This window comes from Callithrix jacchus, chromosome 5 (assembly GCF_049354715.1).
Source record: "Callithrix jacchus isolate 240 chromosome 5, calJac240_pri, whole genome shotgun sequence".
NCBI lineage: Eukaryota > Metazoa > Chordata > Mammalia > Primates > Cebidae > Callithrix > Callithrix jacchus.
The window spans coordinates 82,769,490-82,791,471 of NC_133506.1; the positions used below are offsets into that span (position 1 = coordinate 82,769,490).

Genomic DNA, 21,982 nt, shown 5'->3' on the forward strand with positions numbered 1-21,982 from the left:
ACGTCTATCAACAGAAGAATGGACAAAGGAAATGTGACACACACACACACACACACACACACACACACACACACACATATATACACATAAATATACACACACATACAACGTAATACTAATCAGCCTGAAAAAAGAAATTCTGGCCGGGCGTGGTGGCTCACGCGTATAATCCCAGCACTTTGGGAGGCCGAGGCGGGTGGATCACGAGGTCAAGAGATCGAGACCATCCTGGTCAACAAGGTGAAACCCCATCTCTACTAAAAATACAAAAATTAGCTGGGCATTGTGGTGCGCGCCTGTAGTCCCAGCTACTCAGGAGGCTAAGGCAGGAGAATTGCTTGAGCCCAGGAGGTGGAGGTTGCGGTGAGCCGAGATCCTGCCATTGCACTCCAGGTAACAACATTTCGCTGGGTAACAACAGCGAAACTCCGTCTCGGAAAAAAAAAAAATTTTGTCATTTGTAACAACATGGATGAACAACTTAGAGGTTAAGTGAAATATGCCAGGCTCAGAAAGACAAATACTGCATGATCTGACTTCTTCTTCTTTTTTTTTTTTTTAAAGATGGGGTTTCACCATCATGGCCAGGCTGGTCTTGAACTCCTGACCTCAGGTGATCCACCCACCTCGGCCTCCCAAAGTGCTAGAATTACAGGCATGAGCCACCGTGCCCGGCCTGATCTCACTTCTTTTTTAAGACAGAGTCTCACTCTGTTGCCGGGGCTGGAGTGCACTGGCACAATCTTGGCTCACTGCAACCTCCACCTGCCAGGCTCAAGTGATTCTCCCACTCAGGGATAGCTGGGACCACAGGCAGTGCCACCACGCCCAGATAATTTTTGTATTTTTTATAGAGACAGGGTTTTACCATGTTGGCCAGATTGGTCTCGAACGCCTGACCTCAGGTGATTCATTCATTCACCTTAGCCTCCCAAAGTGCTAGAATTACAGTTGTGAGCCACCACACCCAGCAATTCGATTGTTTTAGATTTCACACAGAAGTGAGATCACACTTCAGGGCGCAGTGGCTCACACCTGTAATCTCAGTACTTTGGGAAGCCAAGGTGGGAGGATCACTTGAGTCCAGGAGTTCAAGACCAGCCTGGCCAACATGGTGAAACCCCATTTCTACTAGAAAAAAAAATACAAAAAACTAGCTGGGCACTTGTTATCCTAGCTACTCAAGAGGCTGAGGCAGAAGAATTGCTTGAACCCGGGAGGCAAAGGTTACAGTGAGCTGAGATTGCACCACTGCACTCAGCCTGGGTGACAGAGTGAGACTCGATCTCAAATAATAATAATAATAATGACAATAAAATAAACAAATAAAACAATCAAACTCACAGAAGCAGAGTAGAATGTGGTTACCAGTCACTGGAGGATGGTGGACAATGGAAACATACTGAGCAAAGGGTACAAAGTTGCAGTTAGGAAGAAAAATAATAAATATTTAAGTAGTGGGATATTAGTTAATTCAATAATCTCACACTGTATATATATATCATAATATCACTGTGCATCTAATAATGATATAGAATTTGTAAAAAAAAAAAAAAAAAAAAGAGGTCGGGCGTGGTGGCTCACGCCTGTAATCCCAGCACTTTGGGAGGCTGAGGTGGGCAGATCACCTGAGATCAGGAGTTTGAGATCAGCCTGGCCAACATAGTGAAACCCCATCTCTACCAAAAATACAAAAAATTAGCCGGTCATGGTGGCATGCACCTGTACTCCAGCTACTCAGGAGGCTGAGGCAGGAGAATTGCTTGAACCTGGAGGGCAGAGGTTGCAGTGAGCTGAAATTGTGCCACTGCACTCCAGGCTGGGCGCCAGAGCAAGACTCCGTCTCAGAAAAAAAATCAATTCCAGATAGATTGTAGATCTCAACATAAAATTTAAAATACTTTATTTTTCTTTTTTGGCAACACATCTTAGGAAGTTCATTTTATTAAACTTCTATTAAAATATATGGATTAGCCAGGCATGGTGGCTCATGTCTGTAATCCCAGCACTTTGGGAGGCCTAGGGGGGTGGATCACCTGAGGTCAGTAGTTGAAGACCAGCCTGGCCAATATGGTGAAATCCCGCCTTTACTAAAAACACAAAATTAGGCTTGGCACAATGGCTCACACAATCCCAGCACTTTCAAGGCCAAGGCAGGCAGATCACGAGTCAGGAGATCGTGACCATCCTGGCTAACACGGTGAAACCAGTCTCTACTAAAAATACAAAAAATTAGCCAGGCTTGGTGGCATGCACCTGTAATTCCAGCTACTTGGGAGACTGAGGTAGGAGAATCACTTGTACCAGGGAGGTGGAGGGTGCAGTGAACTGAGATCATGCCACTGCACTCCAGCCTGGGTGACAGAGGGAGACTCTGTCTCAAAAAACAAAAAAAAGCACTTACAATCCAACCCAACTACAGAAGCCTCCTGCAAGGTTTCAGGAACCAAGACCTCATCTAGAAAGTCAAGCTGAAAGATGATTTGTGGTTTTGCTTTCTGTGTTTTGCTTTGAGGGTGTGGTTATTTCTCAGCCACCTGAACTTGGCAAAGAAACTGTTATCCTGATGACATATCAACAGCTTCCAGGAGTGGCCAACTTGGGGAAAAAAAACAAAGAAAAACAAAAAGAAATATCAACAGCTGACCTCCAGTAAAATATGGACATAATTCACTGGGCACGGTGGCTCATGCCTATAATCCTAGCTCTTAGGGAGGCAGAGGCGGGAGGAGAGCTTGAGTACAGGAATTCAAGACCCACCTGGGCAATACAGGGAGACCCTGTTCTCCACGAAAAGGAAAAAAAGAATAAAAAAGAGATTTAAAAAAAATGGATGTAATTCTAAAAACTTTTGTGTAGCCACAATTACAAAAAAAAAAAAAGAAATCTGGCCGGGCGCGGTGGCTCAAGCCTGTAATCCCAGCACTTTGGGAGGCCGAGGCGGGTGGATCACGAGGTCAAGAGATCGAGACCATCCTGGTCAACATGGTGTAACCCCGTCTCTACAAAAAAAAAAAAAAAAAAAAAAAATTAGCTGGGCATGGTGGCACATGCCTGAATCCCAGCTACTTAGGAGGCTGAGGCGGAAGAATTGCCTGAACCCAGGAGGCGGAGGTTGCGGTGAGCCGAGATCACGCCATTGCACTCCAGCCTGGGTAACAAGAGCAAAACTCCATCTCAAAAAAAAAAAAAATCTGTGCTGCTTTCTCCCTTTTTAATTTAATGGGTTTTCATATTTTTTTTTAAACAGAGTCTTGCTCTTGTTGCCCACGCTGGAGTGCAATGGCACAATCTCAGCACACTGCAACCTCTGCCTTCCTGGTTCAAGCGATTCTCCTGCCTCAGCCTCCTAAGTAACTAGGATTACAGGCACCCACTACCAAGCCTGGCTAATTTTTTAAATTTTTAGTAGAGATGGGGTTTCGCCATGTTGGCCAGGCTGGTCTCAAACTCCTGACCTTGTGATCCACCCGCCTTGGCCTCCCAAAGTGCTGGGATTACAGGCCTGAGCCACCCCACCCAGCCATTATTTTCATTTTCTAATCTTGAAAATGAGACAACAGAACAACTTCTAGAAGAATTCACAGGCATTTATAATAAACTGCAGATGGGATGCACAGTGCACAGAGGATAAGGAAGGAGGCCCCAGCAGTCACTTAGGACCAGGGACAGGGAGGAATTCTCTAGTCACCGCGGGATGGGCCCATAACACAAAATAGAAGGTTAGTGTTGCTGTTGCCCTAGCCTGGCCCTGCATAAGTCTCTTGCTGTGGAGGGGAGCAGGGGCCAAAGGTGGAGGCAGGTGGTCCGCGGAAGGTGGAGCAGGGCAGTGGCCCTAGAACACCCCTTGACCTCCAACCCTGCAGCCTGGTGAGGTGGAGGTGAGCTGCCTCTGGCTGCTGGTAGATGCTTATGAGGTCTATCTATTCCTCCTGTCCACTAAGGGCAGGACTCAAAGCATCCCCCAGTGGGTGAGCTGCACCTCCTGCTGCCCAAGCTGGCCAGGGTCCCAGGCCCCACCTCTCCATGGCCATCCTGAGGTGGGTCCCCTCACTGCACCAACAGGACTGCAGCCTGCACAATGCACATCAAAGACAGGTGGTGGCTGAAGGGAACTGGGCACGGGACCCAGATTCTTTTTTTTTTTCTGGAGACAAAGTCTCACTCCCAGGCTGGAGTGCACTGGGGCAATCTTGGTTCATGCAACCTCTGCCTCCCAGGTTCAAGTGATTCTCCCAAGTGCTTCTCCTGCCTCAGCCTCCCGAGTAGCTGGGACTACAGGCATGTGCCACCACACCCAGCTAGTTTTTGTATTTTTAGTAGAGACGGGGTTTCACCATGTTGGCCATGCTGGTCTTGAACTCTTGACCTTGAATGATCTGCCCAAGTGCTGGGCCTCCCAAAGTGCTGGTATTACAGGAGTGAGTCACTGCGCCGACTGGGACCAAGTTTATGGATACTCAGAATAGACTCTTCAGGAATAGAGGACACTGGCCTAAAGAGCATGAGGCTACCCAAGCTGTCAGCTAAGGGCCTAGAAAAAAGTCAGGAAATTCTCTCTGCCACGGTCTCAATAATGAAAGCAGAGAAACCCATTTTTATGTTCTAAGTCCAAAGGCAAAGTGGTTTTTTTTTGAGACAGTTTTTTTTGGCACTAGTAACATCACTTTAATCTGTTTTTAAACACTGTACTCACATTGAAAACCCCCTAAGTATAATTTCTTTCTCTCCACTGCTTCTAAAACAGTTGAAGAAACCTTTTGCTTGCTTTCTGAGGGTCGATTCTTTTCATTAAAATTAGTTTCAGTGTTTTTTCAAGCTAGTTTTTTTTTTTTTTTTTTTTTTTAAACAGAAACACACACACACACACAAACATCTGTAACTTTAGAAACGCTGAGCTTTGGGCTGGGCTCGGTGGCTCACGCCCATAATCCCAACACTCTGGGATGCTGAGGCAGGCAGATCATCTGAGGTCAGGAGTTCAAGACCAGCCTGGTCAACACAGTGAAACCCCGTCTCTACCAAACATACAAAAACTAGCTGGGCATGGTGGTGGGCGCCTGCAATCCCAGCCACCTGGGAGGCTGGTGCAGGAGGAGAGGGAGGACGCAGCGAGCTGAGATCGCACCACTGCACTCCAGCCTGGGTCACAGAGTGAAACTCTGTCCCAAAACAAAACAAAAAAAAAACAAAAGAAATGTTGAGCTTTTTTTTTGAGACAGTCTCTGTTACCCAGGCTGGAGTGCAGTGGTGCAATCTGGGCTCACTGCAACCTCTGCCTCCCAGGTTCAAGCAATCTCCTGCCTCAGCCTCCCAAGTAGCTGGAACTACAGGTATGTGCCACTATGTCCAGCTAATTTTTAGCAGACAGGGTTTTGCCATGTTGGTCAGGCTGGTCTCGAACTCCTGATCTCAGGTGATCCATCTGCCTCAGCCTCCCAAAGTGCTGGGATTACAGGCATGAGCCAACCTTCCCAGCCAAGACAAAGTATTTTGTTACTATTGTGACATGTTTCAAAATCTGGCTTCAAGGCCAGCCTAGGCCAATAAGGAGACCTGTGACTGCAAACACCTAGGCATTCCTGTGAAAAGAAATGACTGCAAAAAAGAGCACTTGTGCAATCACCAGCACTGAGACAAAGGCTGAGTATACACAGAACTACAGATAGCATGCACCTAAGACCATGCAATGCCAGTCAAGCAGAAAGATCTGCTGCTACCTTTTTTCATGGTAACAAACATAAAACTAAGCAGGATTGGCACATTTAATAATAAAAACATGAAAAGATGGTTCCTGGACACCAGAAAGAATCCCCAACACTGGACACTGAAAGAATAAACAAATTACCCCTCCCATCATCCTTCATCTTTATAGATAAATCACCATGCCTGAATGAGCCTATGCATCTTACATGTATTTTTGACCCAACTGTTTATATAGACAGGGTCCCCCGCAAAACAAATATTTGCCTGGGCCCTGCACACTCTAGAGGCAGCCCTTGGCACTGGTTCTGATGGTGCTGGTTCTGGTGCTGCGCTGGTCGTATATCAGATATGTACAGTGGGGTGGCAGTGTGGCAATGGGGTGTACACCTGAGGTGTACAGGTATTCCTCAATTTACATAATGAGCTTATGTCCCAATAAACTCATCACTAAGCTGAAAATATTGTAAAGTCAAAAATGCATGTAATACACCTCACCTATGGAACATCACAACCTAGCCTGGCCTACCTTAGACATGCTCAGAACACTTGCAGTACCCTACACTGGGAAAAATAGTCAAACACAAAGCTTATTTTATAATATGGTGTCAGCTATCTCATGTAATCCACTGAATACTGTACTGAAAGTGAAAAGCAGAATGGCTGTATGGGGGCTTGAAGCTCAGCTGCTGAATTCACACCACTTTTGCACTATCCCAAAGTTGAAAGTCCTAAATCAAACCACTGTCTGCTCCTCTGTAGCCACTATACACAGGCAGGGGCTGGTCCTAACGTGGCCAAGGAGGACTGTAGCTGTGGATGGCACGGAGCTGCTGGTATTGGCTGGAGCTGAAGACGTTGCCATGCCTGTAGCTACTGCATCCTTGTGCTGCTGCTGGCCCACGGGGGCTCCAAGCAGAGATGTCACCAGGTGAGGGCAGAGCGGTGGACGTGGTGGCTGTTGCTGGGTCCAGCTGTAGCTGACCTGGCTGCTGTTCCCCGGGGTTATTCCCACAGCCCCAGCAGTTCCCAGCAGTTGTCACTGCCCTGCTGCATCTGAACTCTCCTCAGTAGTTGCCTCCCTCACTGGTTTCCCTGTGGCCTCAGCTCAGACCCTTGTTTTTCCATCTCAGCTGCCCCGGCAGGTCCTGAAAGCCTGAGGAGTCCCCACGGCAGGGAAACGAAAAATGGTGCAAGGTGGGGACTTCCTGTAGTGCCACATAAACAAAACTTATCCCTACAGGCACAGCCAAGCATGAGAGGTTTCCCAAGGAAAGGAAAGCTATGGAGCTTACCTTATAGGGCATAGATTCAAAGAAGATGGATGTGGCGGAGATTTTCTTCTTGTCTGTCATGAACCCGTGGGTCAGGTGGCCGCCATCCGGCAGGTCCAGGCCCATGATGCGTCCATGGGGTTCCACCAGGGCAGTGTATACAGCGAAGTTTGCAGGGGAGCCTGAAATGAGTAGACCAGAGGAGACATGATTATTTCTAACCTAGGTACCAAGCAGCATCCAGGACCTTGGCCACTAAGCCTTCACCCAGGAGTGGCGGGAACAGGCTTTGTGCCTTCCCTGAGCTCCAGGAGGTGCCCCACCAGCCTTGAGGGGGGAAGTTCAGAGATAGGACACTGCCTAGGAGGCGGGCAGAGCTGGGAGTGGGAGGGCAATGCAGAGGGATGCATGTACCCAGGAAGGCTTGGCTTATCTTTAATTTATGGTAGTCCTTCTTAGGACTCCTCTTGGTGCACGTGAGCCCTGGGGGATGCACATGAAGGGGCTGCACCAGCCCATCTGGATGAGACAATCACCTGAGTAGGGCTGGACGTTGACCCCCCAGCACTGTGGGTCCAGCTTATAGGCCTGGAGGGCTCGCTTCTGACAGAGGGTCTCCAGCTCATCAATAAACTCAGTCCCGCCATAGTATCTGTGGGAGGAGAGCAGGAGACTTAGATCCACTCAGACCCAGAAACTCTGTGCTTCACAGAGGCCAAAGCAGCTTAGGGGTGAGACAGTGAAACTAAAGTGGAAGGAAGTAATGAAAAGCGCTTGTTAACATGCAGATGCTGAAGCCAGTATGATCAAGTGTGTTCCACCAATGCCTCTGGAATCTAGACTCAGGAGACCAAACCAGCTGTGCTACTTGGAGCAGTGTCTCATCTATAAAAAGAGGGGGTTTTGGTGGGGCAAGGTGGCTCACGCCTATAATCCTAGCACTTTGGGGAGCTAAGGCAGGAGCACAGCTTGAGCCCAGTAGTTCAAGACCAGCCTGGGCAACATAGCGATACCCTCACCTCTACAAAAAATTTGAAAAATTCACCAGGTATGGTGGTGTGTGCCCACAGTCCCAGCTACTAAAAAGGCTGAGGAGGGAGGATTCACTTGGGCCCAGGCGGTAAAGGCTGCAGTGAGCTGTGAACATGCCACTGCACTCCAGCCTGGGTGACAGTCCAGAGTGAGACCCTGTCTCAAAGAAAAAAAAAAAAAAGAAAGAAATCCTATCATATGCTATTAGTACAACAGGGATGAGTCTGAAGACATTATGCAAAGTGAAACAAACCAGTCACCAAAAGACAAACCCTGTATGATTCAACTTTTATGAGGTCCCTAAAGTAGTCAAGCTCATAGAGGCAGAAAGTAGAATGGTGACTGCCAGGAGATAGGGGACCAAGGACTGGAGAGTTTGTTTTTGACTTTTTGCATTTCTAATGAAATTTAATTTTCCATTTAATAATTGTGTATCAAAATTTATCATATATGTATGCTTATCTATTATTTCTTATATTGATAATATCTCAAGTATTAAAAATTACTGGGTTCAAGCCAGTGATCACTTCCTGCCTCAGGCTCCTGAGGAGTTGGGACTACAGACCCGTGTGTACCACAGTACCATACCCAACTTTTTTTTGAGACAGAGTTTGGCTGTTGTTACCCAGACTGGAGTGCAATGGCATGATCTCGGCTCACCACAACCTCCGCATTCTGGGTTCAAGCGATTCTCCTGCCTCAGCCTCCCGTGTAGCTGGGACTACAGGCGTGCACCACCATGCCCAGCTAATTTGTGTATTTTTAGTAGAGACAGGGTTTCACCTTGTTGACCAGGATGGTCTCGATCTCTTGACCTCATGATCCACCTGCCTCAGCCTCCCAAAGTGCTGGGATTATAGGCGTGAGCCACCGCACCTGGCCCACTTTTTTTTTTTTTTTGAGATGGAGTTTCACTGTCTCCCAGGCTGGAGTGCAGTGGCGTGATCTCAGCTCACTGCAACCTCTGCCTCCCAAGTAGCTGGAATTATAGGTGCATGCCACCATGCCTGGCTAATTTTTTGTATTTTTAGTAGAGACGGGGTTTCACTGTGTTAGTCAGGATGGTCTTGATCTCCTGACCTCATGTTCTGCTGGCCCCAGCCTCCCAAAGTGCTGGGATTACAGGCGTGAGCCACCTTGACCAGCCCACACCCAACTATATTTTACTTTTTTGCAGAGACAGGGTCTCCCTATGTTGTCCAGGCTGGTCTCGAACTCCTTACCTCAGTCTCCCAAAATGTTAGGATTACAGTGTGAGCCACTGTAGGCTGTCACAAAAAGCTTAAAAATTAAAATGTAAATGTATTTTTTAAATTGTGGTTAAAAAAAAGTGTAACAAAATTTCCCACCTTAACGATTTTTACATGCACAATTCAATAATGGTAAGTATTATTTCACTTACTTACAATGGAGTTAAGTCCCAATAAACTCATACTCATCCTAAGTTGAAAATATCCTAAGATGGAAACACATTTAACATACCTAACCTACTAAACACCATCCGGGCCTACCTTAAATGTGCTCAGAACACTTAACATTCATCTACAGTTGGGAAAATCATTTAACACAAAGCGTAATAAAATACGTAATTAATACTGTATTGAAAGTAAATAGGGCCAGGTGTGATGGCTCACGGCTGCAATCTTAGCACTTTGGGAGGCCAAGGTGGGCAGACCACCTGAGGTTAGGAGTTTAAGACCAGCCTGGCCAACATGGCAAAACCCTGTCTCTACTAAAAGTACAAAAATTAGCTGGGCATGGTGGTGACTGCCTGTAATCCCAACAACTCAGGAGGCTCAGGAGGGAGAATTGCTTGAACCCAGCAGGTAGAGGTTGCAGTGAGTCAAGATTGTGTCACTGCACTCCAGCTTGGGCAACAGAGTGAGACTCTGTCTCAAAAAAAAAAAAAGTAAATAAATGAAAGTAAAAAGGGCCGGGCATGGTGGCTCAAGCCTGTAATCCCAGCACTTTGGGAGGCCGAGGCAGGTGGATCACGAGGTCAAGAGATCGAGACCATCCTGGTCAACATGGTGAAACCCCGTCTCTACTAAAAATACAAAAAAAATTAGCTGGGCATGGTGGCGCGTGCCTGTAATCCCAGCTACTCAGGAGGCTGAGGCAGGAGAATTGCCTGAACTCAGGAGGCGGAGGTTGCGGTGAGCCAAGATTGCGCCATTGCACTCCAGTCTGGGTAACAAGAGCGAAACTCCGTCTCAAAAAAAAAGCAAGTAAAAAGAAGAATGCTGTATGTTTTCTATTGAATGTATATTGCTTTTGAACCACTATAAAACTGAAAAAAAAAATCATACATATAAGTATCATAAATTGGGGATCATCTGTATAAGCAGATTGTTTTACAACAGATCTCCAGCACTTTTTCATTCTGAAACTCTAGCCAGGTGTGGTGGCTCATGCCTGTAATCTCAGCACTTTGGGAGGCCAAGGCGGGCAGATCACCTGAGGTCGGGAGTTCAAGACCAGCCTGACCAACATGGAGATACCCTGTCTCTATTAAAAACACAAAAATTAGCCATGCGTGGTGGTGCAGACCGGTAATCCTAGCTACACGGGAGGCAAGGCAGGAGAATCACTTGAACCCGGGAGGTGGAGGTTGCAGTGAGCTGAGATTGCCTAGGCTGGGTGCAATCTCAGCTCGTTGCAGCCTCCACCTCCCGGGTTCAAGTGATTCTCTTGTCTCAGCCTCCCAAGCAGCTGAGACTACAGGTGCATGCCACAATGCCTGGCTAATTATTTATATTTTTAGTAGAGATGGGGCTTCACCATGTTACCTGGGCTGGTCTTGAACTCCTGAGCTAAGACAATATGCACACTTCAGCCTCCCAAAGTGCTAGGATTAAAGGCATGAGCCACCATGCCCGGCCCTAATTTGATATTTTAACATATGCAGGCCTGGCACTTTGGGAGGCCGCGGCGGGTGGATCACGAGGTCAAGAGATCAAGACCATCCTGGTTGAAATGGTGAAACCCTGTCTCTACTAAAGATACAAAAAATTAGCTGGGCATGGTGGCGCGTGCCTGTAATCCCAGCTACTCGGGAGGCTGAGGCAGGAGAACTGCCTGAACCCAGGAGGCGGAGGTTGCAGTGAGCCGAGATTGCGCCATGGCACACCAGCCTGGGTAACAAGAGCGAAACTCCATCTCAAAAAAAAAAAAGAAAAAAACATATGCATACACTGTGAGACGATTAAATCAAGCTAATTAACATATCCATCATCTCATATAATTTTTTCCTGAGATGTAGTCTCCCTCTGTTGCCCAGGCTGGAGTGAAGTGGTACAATCTTGGCTCACTGCAACCTCCACCTATTGAGTTTAAGCAATCTTCCCACCTTAGCCTCCCAAGTAGCTGGGATTACAGGTGTGCACCACGATGCCCGGTTAATTTTTGTATTTTTAGTAGAGACAGTGTTTCACCATGTTGACCAGACCAGTCTCAAACTCCTGGTCTCAAGTGGTCTGCCCACTCGGCCTCCCAAAGTGCTGGGATTACAGGCGTAAGGCACTGTGCCCGGCCCTCATATATGTATTCCTTTAATATGAGAACATTTAAAAATCTATTCTCAGAAAATTTCAAGTATACATTATAGTCACCATAATGTACACAATAGATCTCCAGGACTTGCTCATCTTGTCTAACTGAAACTTTGTACCCTCTGACCAACATCTCCCAATTCCCTGCCACCGACTCCTGCCCCAGTCCCTGGTAACCACCATTCTACTCTCTGCTTCTGAGTTCAACTTTAAAAATTCTACATAAGCGAGATCACGCACTATTTGTCTTTTTGTGTCTGGCGTATTTCACTTAGCACAATGTCCTCCAGGTTCATCTATGTTGTCACAAAAGGACAGAATTTCCTTCTTTTTGAAGGCTGAATAGTATTCCATTGTACGTGTACGCCCCATGTTTACTTTATCCATTTATCCATCTGTGTACACTTAGTTTGATTCCATGTCTTGGCTACTGTGAATAAGGCTGCATTGAACACAGGAATGCAGACATCTATTTGAAATACTGGCTTCATTTCCTTTGGATATATACCCAGAAGTGGGATTGCAGGATGATATGGCAATTCAATTAATTTTCTGAGGAACTTCCATACTATTTCTCATAATGGCTGTCCTAATTAATTTACATTCCCACCAATGGTGTACAAGAGTTCTCTTCTCTACATCATCACCAACACAAGTGTGATATATCTCATTGTGCTTTTAATTTGCATTTCCCTGATGACTACTGATGTCGAGCATTATTCATATACCTGTTGCATGTCTATGAATGCCTTCTGAGAAAGGTCTATGCAGGTCCTTTGCCCATTTTATAAGACAGTTAATTTGATTTCTTGCTATAGTTTTTTTTGTTTAGTTTTTGTTTTTTCTAAGATGGAGTCTTGCTCTATCGCCCAGGCTCAAGTGCAATGGTGCGATCTCTGCTCACTGCAGCCTCTGCCTCCCGGGTTCAAGTGATTCTCCTGCCTCAGCCTCCTGAATAGCTGGGATTATAGGCACCTGCCACCGCACCCAGCTAATTTTTGTATTTTCAGTAGAGATGGGGTTTCACCATGTGGGCCAGTCTGGTCTTGAACTCCTGACCTCAGGTGATCCACCTGCCTCCGTCTCCCAAAGAGCTGGGATTACAGGTGTGAGCTACTGCATCTGGCCATCTTGCTATAGTTTTTTGAATTCCCTATATATTTTCGATATTAACCCTGTATTAGATGTATGATTTACAAATATTTTCTTCCTATTCTCTAGGTTATCTCTTCACTCTGGAGTTTCCTTTGCTATGAAGGTTTTTATTTTGACATAATCCCACTTGTCTATTTTTACTTTTGTAGTCAACTCCTACAAAATTTCCTGCATTTTTTTAAAATACTGGCCATCCTAACAGAGAGCTGATATCTCATTTTGATGTGCATTTCTCTAATGATTAGAGATGTTGAGCTTTTTTTTTTTTTTTGAGACAGAGTCTTGCTCTGTCGCCCAGGCTGGAGTGCAATGGTGCGATCTCAACTCACTGAGGCCTCTGCCTCCCGGGTTTGAGAGGGTCTCTCGCCTCAGCCTCCTGAGTAGCTGGGACTACAAGCATGCCCCCACGCCTGGCTAATTTTTCTATTTTTAGGAGAGATGGGATTTCACCGTGTTGACCAAAGTACTAGGATTTGGGAGCCATTTTTAAATGTGCTAGGATTTGGCCAAAGTGCTCCCAAGTGCTAGCACTTTGGGAACCAAAATGCTAAGATTATAGGCATGAGCCACTGCATCCAGCCAAGCAGTTTTCATATGCTGATTAGCAGAAGTTATTATTTAATGGGTACAGTTTCATTTCTGCAAGATAAAAAAGTCCCGGAGATAGGTGGTTGGTGATGGTTACATAAGAATGTGAATACACACGACGTCACTGAGCTGTACACTTCAAAATAGTTAAAATGGGCTGGGCATAGTGGTTCATGTCTGTAATACCAGTACTTTGGGGAGCAAAGGTGGGAAGATCACACGAACCCAACAGTTCCAGGCTGCAGTGAGCTATGACTGTCCTGCTGCACTCTAGCTTGGGGAACAGAGCAAGACCTAGTCTCAAGAAAAAAAAGGGTGAAATTGCCAGCCTGGCCAACTCGATGAAACCCCATCTCCACTAAAAATATAAAAATTAGCTGGACATGATGGGACACACCTGTAATCCCAGCTACTTGGAAGGCACGAGAACTGCTTGAATCTGGGAGGCAGAGGCTGCAGTGAGCCAAGATCTCGCCATTGCACTCCAGCCTAGGCAACAAAAACAAAACTCTGTCTCAAAAAAAAGATAAAGAAACTGCACCCTATATTTTATGTACATTTTTATTTTACCACAATTGAAGGGAGTTTCTTTATTAAATTGCACATTTTAAATGGGTGAACTGTACAGCCCATGATACATTTCAAAACTGTTTAAAAAAAACTTTTTTTAGGCCAGGAATGGTGTCACCTCATCACTTTGGGAGGCCAAGGCAGGCAGATTACTTGAGGTCAGGAGTTCAAGACCAGCCTGGCTAACATGGTGAAACTCCATCTCTACTAAAAATACAAAAAAATGAGCAGGTATGGTGGCACATGTCCCAACTACTTCAGAGACAGTGGGAGGGTGGCTTGAGCCTGGAAGGTAGAAGTTGCAGTGAGTCAAGATCGCACCACTGCACTTCAGTCTGGACAACAGAGCAAGACTCCGTATAAAAAAATGAGCAGGCATGGTGGCACACTTCTGTAGTCTGAGCTGCTCAGGAGGCTGAGGCAGGAGAATCACTTGAACCTGGGAGGTAGAGGTTGCAGTGAGCCAAGATTGTGTCACTACACTACAGCCTGGGTGTCACAGTGAGACTCAAAAAAAAAAAGAACCACAACTTTTTATTTTAGTAGAGACGGGGTTTCACCACGTTGGTCAGGATGGTCTCAATCTCCTGACCTTGTGATCCGTCCGCCTCAGCCTCCCAAAGTGCTAGGATTACAGGTGTGAGCCACTGCGCCTGGCTTAAAAAATTTTTTAAAAATAACTACATGCAATGGCTCCTGTTTGTAATCCCAGAGATTTGGAAGGCTGAGGTGGGAGAACTGCTTGAGGCCAGGAGTTCAAGACCAGCTAGGCAACATAGTGAGTTCTCAGCTCTATAAAGATATTTTAAAATGAGCTAAGTGTGGTGGCTGGCATCTCCAGTCCTAGCTACTCTGGTGGCTGAGGCAGGAGAATTACTTGAGCCCAGGAGTTTGAGACTGCATGAGCTTTGATCATACCAGCCAGGGCAACAAAGTGAACGGTGTCTCTAAAAAAAATAAATAGGCTGGGCCGAGCACAGTGGCTCATGACTGTAATCCCAACACTTTGGGAGGCTGAGGTGGGCGGATCACATGAGGTTAGGAATTTGAGACCAGCCTGACAAACATGTAGAAACCCCATCTCTACTAAAAATACAACATTAGCTGGGCGTGGTGATGCATGCCTGTAGTCCCAAGTACTTTGGAGGCTGATTAGGAGAATTGCTTGAACCAGGGAGACAGAGGTTGCAGTGAGCTGAGATCGCACCATAGCACCCTAGCCCGGGCAATAAGAGCGAAACTCCATCTCAATCAATCAGTCAATCAATCAATTAATAAGCCTGGCCGTGGTAGCTCATGCCTATAATCCCAGAACTTTGGGAGGCTGAGGCAGACAGATCACAAGGTCAAGAGTCAAGACCATCCTGGCCAATGTGATGAAACCCCGTCTTTACTAAAAATACAAAAAATTAGCCAGGCATGGTGGCACACGCCTATAGTCCCAGCTACTCAGGAGGCTGAGGCAGGAGAATTGCTTGAATCCAAGAGGCAGAGGTTGCCGTGAGCCGAGATTGCAGCTCCAGCCTGGTGACAGAGTGAGCCACCATGCCCAGTCCCCATCTTAAAAATGTAGAAAACATCACCCCTTGCCCAATACATTGCTGTGAGAATCCAATGAAATATTAGTTGTGAAAAAACCTGGTGTGAGCTGGGTACAATGGCTCACAGCTCTAATCCCAGTACTCTAGGAGGCTGAGGTGGGTGGATCGCTTGAGCTCAGGAGTTGGAGATAAGCCTGGGCAACATGGTGAATTTCTGTCTCTACAAAAAATTGGCTGAGTGTGGTAGTGTATGCCTGTAGTCCCAGCTACTCAGGAGGCTGAGGTAGGAGGATGGCTTGAGTCCAGTAGGCCAAGGCTGCAGTGAACCTTGATCACACCACTGCACTTCAGCCTAGGCAAAAGACAGACCATGTCTCAAAACAAAAAAACAAAAAAAAGAAAGAAAGAAAACACCTGATGTTAACAAAATACCTTAGCCTGAATTTGAAAGAAGAAAAAGAAAAAAAAGAAAAAGAAAGGAGAGAGTGAAAGTAAGAAAACACCTGGTGAATTCTTCAAGGTACAATGCAAAAGTTATTCACAGTAGGAGAAAGACAATGCCTTCGACTTGATTCTGTCTTCTATATAGAGCTTCAGGGGCATCTCAGGACACAATGGCAATTCATTCTCCAAGGGTGACCTTTCTGTTTCCTTTGGGACAAAAATGCACAAATTTGCAAATACCATGTCTAATTCTAATTCTGTAATTTATTTTCTTAGCCTGAAGATGACTGTAAAAAACAAAAATGAATATAACACTGTAATTTTGAAGGTGAAAGAGACAACTGAAAGCCAGTGCAGGTGTAAATCCAACATTTATAATGCAGAAACAGCTTCCATTATTCCAGATTCAGCCTCCACCTCCACAACATTTCCAATACAGACTGGATGACTCACATGACAACAGCCATCTTCTGCAACATCCCTCGGATGACACTCACCTTTTCTAGACAGAGGCCACACGCCCTCCAGTGGCTCAGTCCTCCTTACAAACTGGCCTATTAGTCTAGAAAGCCCCCAAAGGACTGTGAAATGTGCCCCTGGGTACACTTGCACTGAGCCCAGTGTTACCACATGCTGGGAATAAAACAGTTACGTCAGAGAGCAGGCATGGAACAGAAATCTCACAGTTGGGTAAGTTGCTGTTGTGTGAAATTTCCAAATTGTTTAGATCCTAGGTGGATTCAGTACTCCCTATCACTGTGTCAGAATCAGGCCTCTGAAAAGATTCACATACCTCTGGCCTGGGTACCCCTCAGAGTATTTGTTATTTAAGCAAGAGCCTAGGGCCTCCAAAACTGCTCGGCTGGCAAAATTCTCTGAGGCAATCAGCTCCAATCCAACCCTCTGCCGGTTACTCTCCTTCTTAATGATGTTGTAAACCTTATGAGAAAAAAACAGATGCTTGATATTTGGAAATTTTAGTTTAAAATTTTGCTCTGATCCAAATTACAGCCTCCTAAATGGAAAAGACACGCTTTCACATTAATACTGTACCCTCAGAAGCTGACCGTGACACAAATAACCACATCGAGGACTCTCATAACAATCAAGGAATAGAACGAATCCTCTTCAAAGGTTTTAGTACCTGGGAAATCACTAAACAATGAGTCAAGAAAAACAAAATGATTTAAGAGAAAATTGTGTTTCAGTGTCCCACCTAATTAACACCACAATCTTGTTATTTTTATCCCTACATTTCACCAAGTTTTTCCCTCCCTAAACCTTATTCCTCGTTCCTCTTCCTTAAAAGATGCTTCAGGCCCGGTGTGGTGGCTCACACCTGTAATCCCAGCACTTCAGGAGACTAAGACAGGTTAATTGCCCGAGCCCAGGAGTTCAAGACCAGCCTGGGCAACATGGTGATACCCCGTCTCCACCAAAACCACAAAAAATTAGCCAGGTGTGGTGGCATGTGCTTGTAGCCCCAGCAACTCAGGAGGCCGAGATGGAAGGATCACTTGAGCCCAGGGGACGGAGGCAACAGTGAGCTGAGGCAAGATCACGCCACTGCAATCCAGCCTGAGGGACAGAGTGAGATCCTGTCTCAAAAAAATAAAAGATGTTTCAGCAAATTCATGGAGACAGAAACCAAATAAGTGGTTGACCAGGGTTGGGGAGCTTGGGGTGACTGCTAATGGGTTCAAGATTTCTTTTTGGGGGGGATAAAAATGTTTTAAAATTTACTATGAATATTCTAAAACCCACTAAACTGTATGGTAAATCAATGATATCTCAATAAAGCTTTTATAAAAACAAATAGGGCAGGCACGGTAGCTCACGCCTCTAATCCTAGCTCTTTGGGAGGCTGAGGCAGGTGGATCGCCAGAGGTCAGGGGTTCAAGACCAGCCTGGCAAACATGGTGAAACCCTGTCTCTACTAAAAATACAAAAATTAGCTGGGCGTGATGGCACACACCTGTAATCCCAGCTACTCGGGAGGCTTAGGCAGGAGAGTCTCTTGAACCCTGGAGGCGGAGGTTGCAGTGAGCTGAGATCACACCACTTCCCTCCGGCCTGGGTGACAGAGCGAGACTCTACCTCAAAAAGAAAAAAATAAATAAAGTGAATAAATAAATAAATAAAATTAAAATGAAAAACAAATGGGCCGGGCGCAGTGGATCAAGCCTGTAATCCCAGCACTTTGAGAGGCCAAGGCGGGTGGATCACGAGGGTAAGAGATTGAGACCATCCTGGTCAACATGGTGAAATCCCGTCTCTACTACAAATACAAAAAATTAGCTGGGCATGGTGGCACGTGCCTGTAATCCCAGCTACTCAGGAGGCTGAGGCAGGAGAATTGCCTGAACCCAGGAGGCGGTGGTTGCGGTGAGCCGAGATTGCGCCATTGCACTCCAACCTGGGTAACAAGAGCAAAACTCTGTCTCAAAAAAAAAAACAACAACAACAAAAAAAAAACAAACCAAATAAGGCTGGGCGCGGTGGCTCACGCCTGTAATCCCAGCATTTTGGGAGGCTGAGGTGGGTATATCACCTGAGGTCAGGAGTTCGAGACCAGCCTGGCCAACATGGCCAAGCCCCATCTCTACTGAAAATACAAAAATTAGCCAGACATGGTGGTGGGTGCCTGTAATCCCAGCTACTTGGAAGGCTGAGGCTGGCGAATACCTTGAACCTGGGAGGCGGAGGTTGTAGTCAGCTGAGATCATGCCATTGCACCCCTGGACAATATAAGAGTGAAACTCTGTCTCAAGAAAAAAACAAAAAACAAATAAAGGTGCTTCCAGATGTCTAGATGGATCTATATTCCCTGTGAACTGTAAGGAAAGGGTCAACTATCTGTGATCTCTCCTCTTCTCTTTCCTCCAGAACACCCTGTACAGCGCTCCACACTTGGTAGAAACCCAGCAATCTTTAAATTTACCCTCAAAGGATTTGTAGCCATTTTGTCTGCCACCACCTCTAAATCCAGCAGGATGATACTCATTCCAAGGCTATCCCTAATTAATTTGTAATTAGAACTAGAGATTTAAATGAAGGCCTCCTACATAAAAACATCTGTAAAGACCCCACAAATCTCACCTCAACATCACTGTCTTTGAGGGGCTGCACCAGCATCTTGTCATGTGAGGACCACAGGTCAGCATCCCTGTGGGCCCCATTGACTGGCATCACCATTGCACTGGTTCGAAGCTGCCTAAAAAATGGGAAAAACATTTGTAGTTTCCAGCATTAAATTTATTTATTTATTTTTATTTTTTTGAGACAGAGTCGCACTCTGCCACCCAGATTGGAGTGCAATGGCGTGATCTTGGCTCACTGCAACCTCTGCCTCCTGAGTTCAAGCAATTCTCCTGCCTCACTCAGCCTCTGAGTAGCTGGGTGTACACAGGTGCACGCCACTATGCCCAGCTAATTTTTGTATTTTTCATAGAGACAAAGACGGAGTTTCACCATGTTGGTCAGGCTGGCCTCAAACTCCTGATCTCAAGTGATCTGTCTGCCTCAGCCTCCCAAAATGCTGGGATTACAGGTGTGAGCCACAACGCCCAGCCCAGCATTAAATTTACTCAAAGCTCAACACAATCTGTTAGTTCTATGGAGTTGCTAAAGTAACATTTTTGTTAGCCTTTCCCTCAAAATTGCTTGGTAAACACAAGCATTCTCTATTGCATAACCACTGGGTGGAACTTCTGGTTCCTTTCAGAACTGCTGACGTCAGCTCCTCTCCCTCAGAAATGAGAACTGACCCTCCCCTCACCAGCAGGGAGCCCAACTCCACCTCCTCTTAGCCACTCTTTTTTTTTGAGATGGAGTTTTGCTCTTGTTACCCAGGCTGGAGTGCAATGGAGCGATCTCGGCCCATCACAACCTCCGCCTCCTGGGTTCAAGCAATTTTCCTGCCTCAGCCTCCCAAGCAGCTGGGACTACAGGCACGCACAACCATGTCCAGCTAATTTGTGTATTTTTAGTAGAGACGGGGTTTCACCTTGTTGACCAGGATGGTCTCGATCTCTTGACCTCGTGATCCACCCGCCTCAGCCTCCCAAAGTGCTGGGATTATAGGCGTGAGCCACCGTGCCCGGCCTCTTAGCCATTCTTATGGGGACAGCTTATCTCCCACAACTAAACTAATTTCCTTGAACGTAAGGACTGAGTGGTACTTTTTAAAAAATCTCCTGCAGTACCCAACACTGCTATACATGAAGAATATTTTCCAAATGACTGAACAGATGAATCCTTGATGTGAAACAATTCCACTGGCAGGGACTTGGCAGGCTCTCATAAAATAGTAAATATTCACTATTTAGCAACATTTCAAAAGATTATTTGGGACACACAAGTTAATGATGAACAGGATACTGGCAGTTGGGATCATCTTTCCAGGATGACCAGCAGTAGAGTATTTTATAAATGATAATGTAAGTACAGCAAACAGCACCTATTCATTCTGTCTGGACACATTTCTCCAGGCTCCTGCAAAACGTAAATGGAAGTTTTGCTATGAGAAGGTACTAGGCATGGAATACAGAAGTGACCTCATTTTAATCCTAGCAACACTTTAATGTGTTCATTTCTTTCATATTTCAAGTAATGAAAGTGAGGCTCAGGGCCAAGCATGCAATTCACACCTGTAATCCCAGCACTTTGGGAGGCAATGTGGGAGGATGGCCAGAGGCCAAGACCAGCCTGGGCATGAAAGCAAGACCACATCACTACAAAAACAAAAGCTGGGCATGGTGGGATGGGCCTATAGTTCTAGGTACTGAGGCTAGAATTCTTAAAAATAAAACAAAACAAAAAAACAAAAGAACAAAAGAAAAATAAAGTTGGAAAAGTAAAATATCTTAGCCCAGGGCTGCACAGCAAGTTAGCCACAGACATAGGACTCCAAACTCCAAAGCACATGCTCTAAGTACTCCACAGAGCTCCTGTGAAGCTGTTAGTTAAAATAGCACTTGGAGGGCTGGGCGCAGTGGCTCACGCCTGTAATCCCAGCACTTTGGGAGGCCAAGACGGGCAGACCACCTGAGGTCGGGAGTTCGAGACCAGACTGACCAACGTAGAGAAACCCTATCTTTACTAAAAATACAAAATTAGCCGGGCGTAGTGGTGCATGCCTATAATCCCAGCTACTCGGGAGGCTGAGGCAGGAGAATCGCTTGAACCTAGGAGGTGGAGGTTACAGTGAGCCAAGATCGTGCCGTTACACTCCAGCCTGGGCAACAAGAGCAAAACTCCATCTAAAAAAAAAAAAGCACATGGGTCCTATGTGGTGGCTGATGTCTGTAATTCCAGCACTTTGAGAGGCTGAGGCGGGAGGATCACTTGAGCATAGGAGTGCAAGACCAGCCTGGGCAACATGGTGAAGCCCCATCTCTACAAAAAATACAAACTGGGGCTGGGTGCTGTGGCTCACTCCTGTTTTCCCAGCACTTTGGGAGGCTGAGGCCGGTGGATCATCTGAGGTCAGGAGCTTGAGACTACCCAGACCAACAAGGTGAAACTCTGTCTCTACTAAAAATACAAAAATTAGCCAGGCATGGTGGCAGGCACCTGTAGTCCCAGCTATTTGGGAGGCTGACACAGGAGAATTACTTGAACCAGGGAGGTAGAGGCTGCAGTGAGCCGAGATCAAGTGGTCGCACTCCAGCCTGGACAACGAAATGAGACGCCATCTCAAAAACAAACAAACACAAACCAAATTATTAGCTGGGAGTGGTGGCATGCATCTGTAGTCCCAGCTATTCAGGAGGCTGAGGTGGGAGGATTATCTGAGCCTGAAAGCTAGAGATTGCAGTGAGCCATAATTGTGACACTGCACTCTAGCCTGGGTGACAGAGTAAGATTCTGCGTTTTTTTTTGTTTTTTTTTTTTGTTTGTTTTTGAGATGGAGTTTCGCTCTTGTTACCCAGGCTGGAGTGCAATGGCACGATCTTGGCTCACTGCAACCTCTGCCTCCTGGGTTCAGGCAAATCTCCTGCCTCAGCCTCCTGAGTAGCTGGGATTACAGGCACGCGCCACCATGCCCAGCTAACTTTTTGTATCTTTAGTAGAGACGGGGTTTCACCATTTTGACCAGGATGGTCTCAATCTCTTGACCTCA

At 46.1% G+C, this 21,982-nt stretch overlaps 1 protein-coding gene across 6 annotated transcripts in view; it reads right to left on the bottom strand.

The window, feature by feature from the left end:
- The window catches only part of SHMT1 (serine hydroxymethyltransferase 1), a 42,210-nt gene that overhangs the window by 13,962 nt on the left and 6,266 nt on the right, over nucleotides 1–21,982 (bottom strand). For 3 of the 6 annotated variants that reach the window (XM_035300163.3, XM_078373119.1, XM_017972234.4), the window contains exons 2-5: nucleotides 18,958–19,072; nucleotides 16,652–16,797; nucleotides 7,514–7,629; nucleotides 6,999–7,159 (exon numbers count right to left, since the gene is read on the bottom strand). In XM_035300163.3, the coding sequence (XP_035156054.1) occupies nucleotides 6,999–7,159; nucleotides 7,514–7,629; nucleotides 16,652–16,797; nucleotides 18,958–19,053 (519 nt within the window). In that variant the 5' untranslated portion in view covers nucleotides 19,054–19,072. The remainder of the gene's footprint in view (nucleotides 1–6,998; nucleotides 7,160–7,513; nucleotides 7,630–16,651; nucleotides 16,798–18,957; nucleotides 19,073–21,982) is intronic. The other 3 variants (XM_035300164.3, XM_035300166.3, XM_035300167.3) reach the window with 3 other exon arrangements.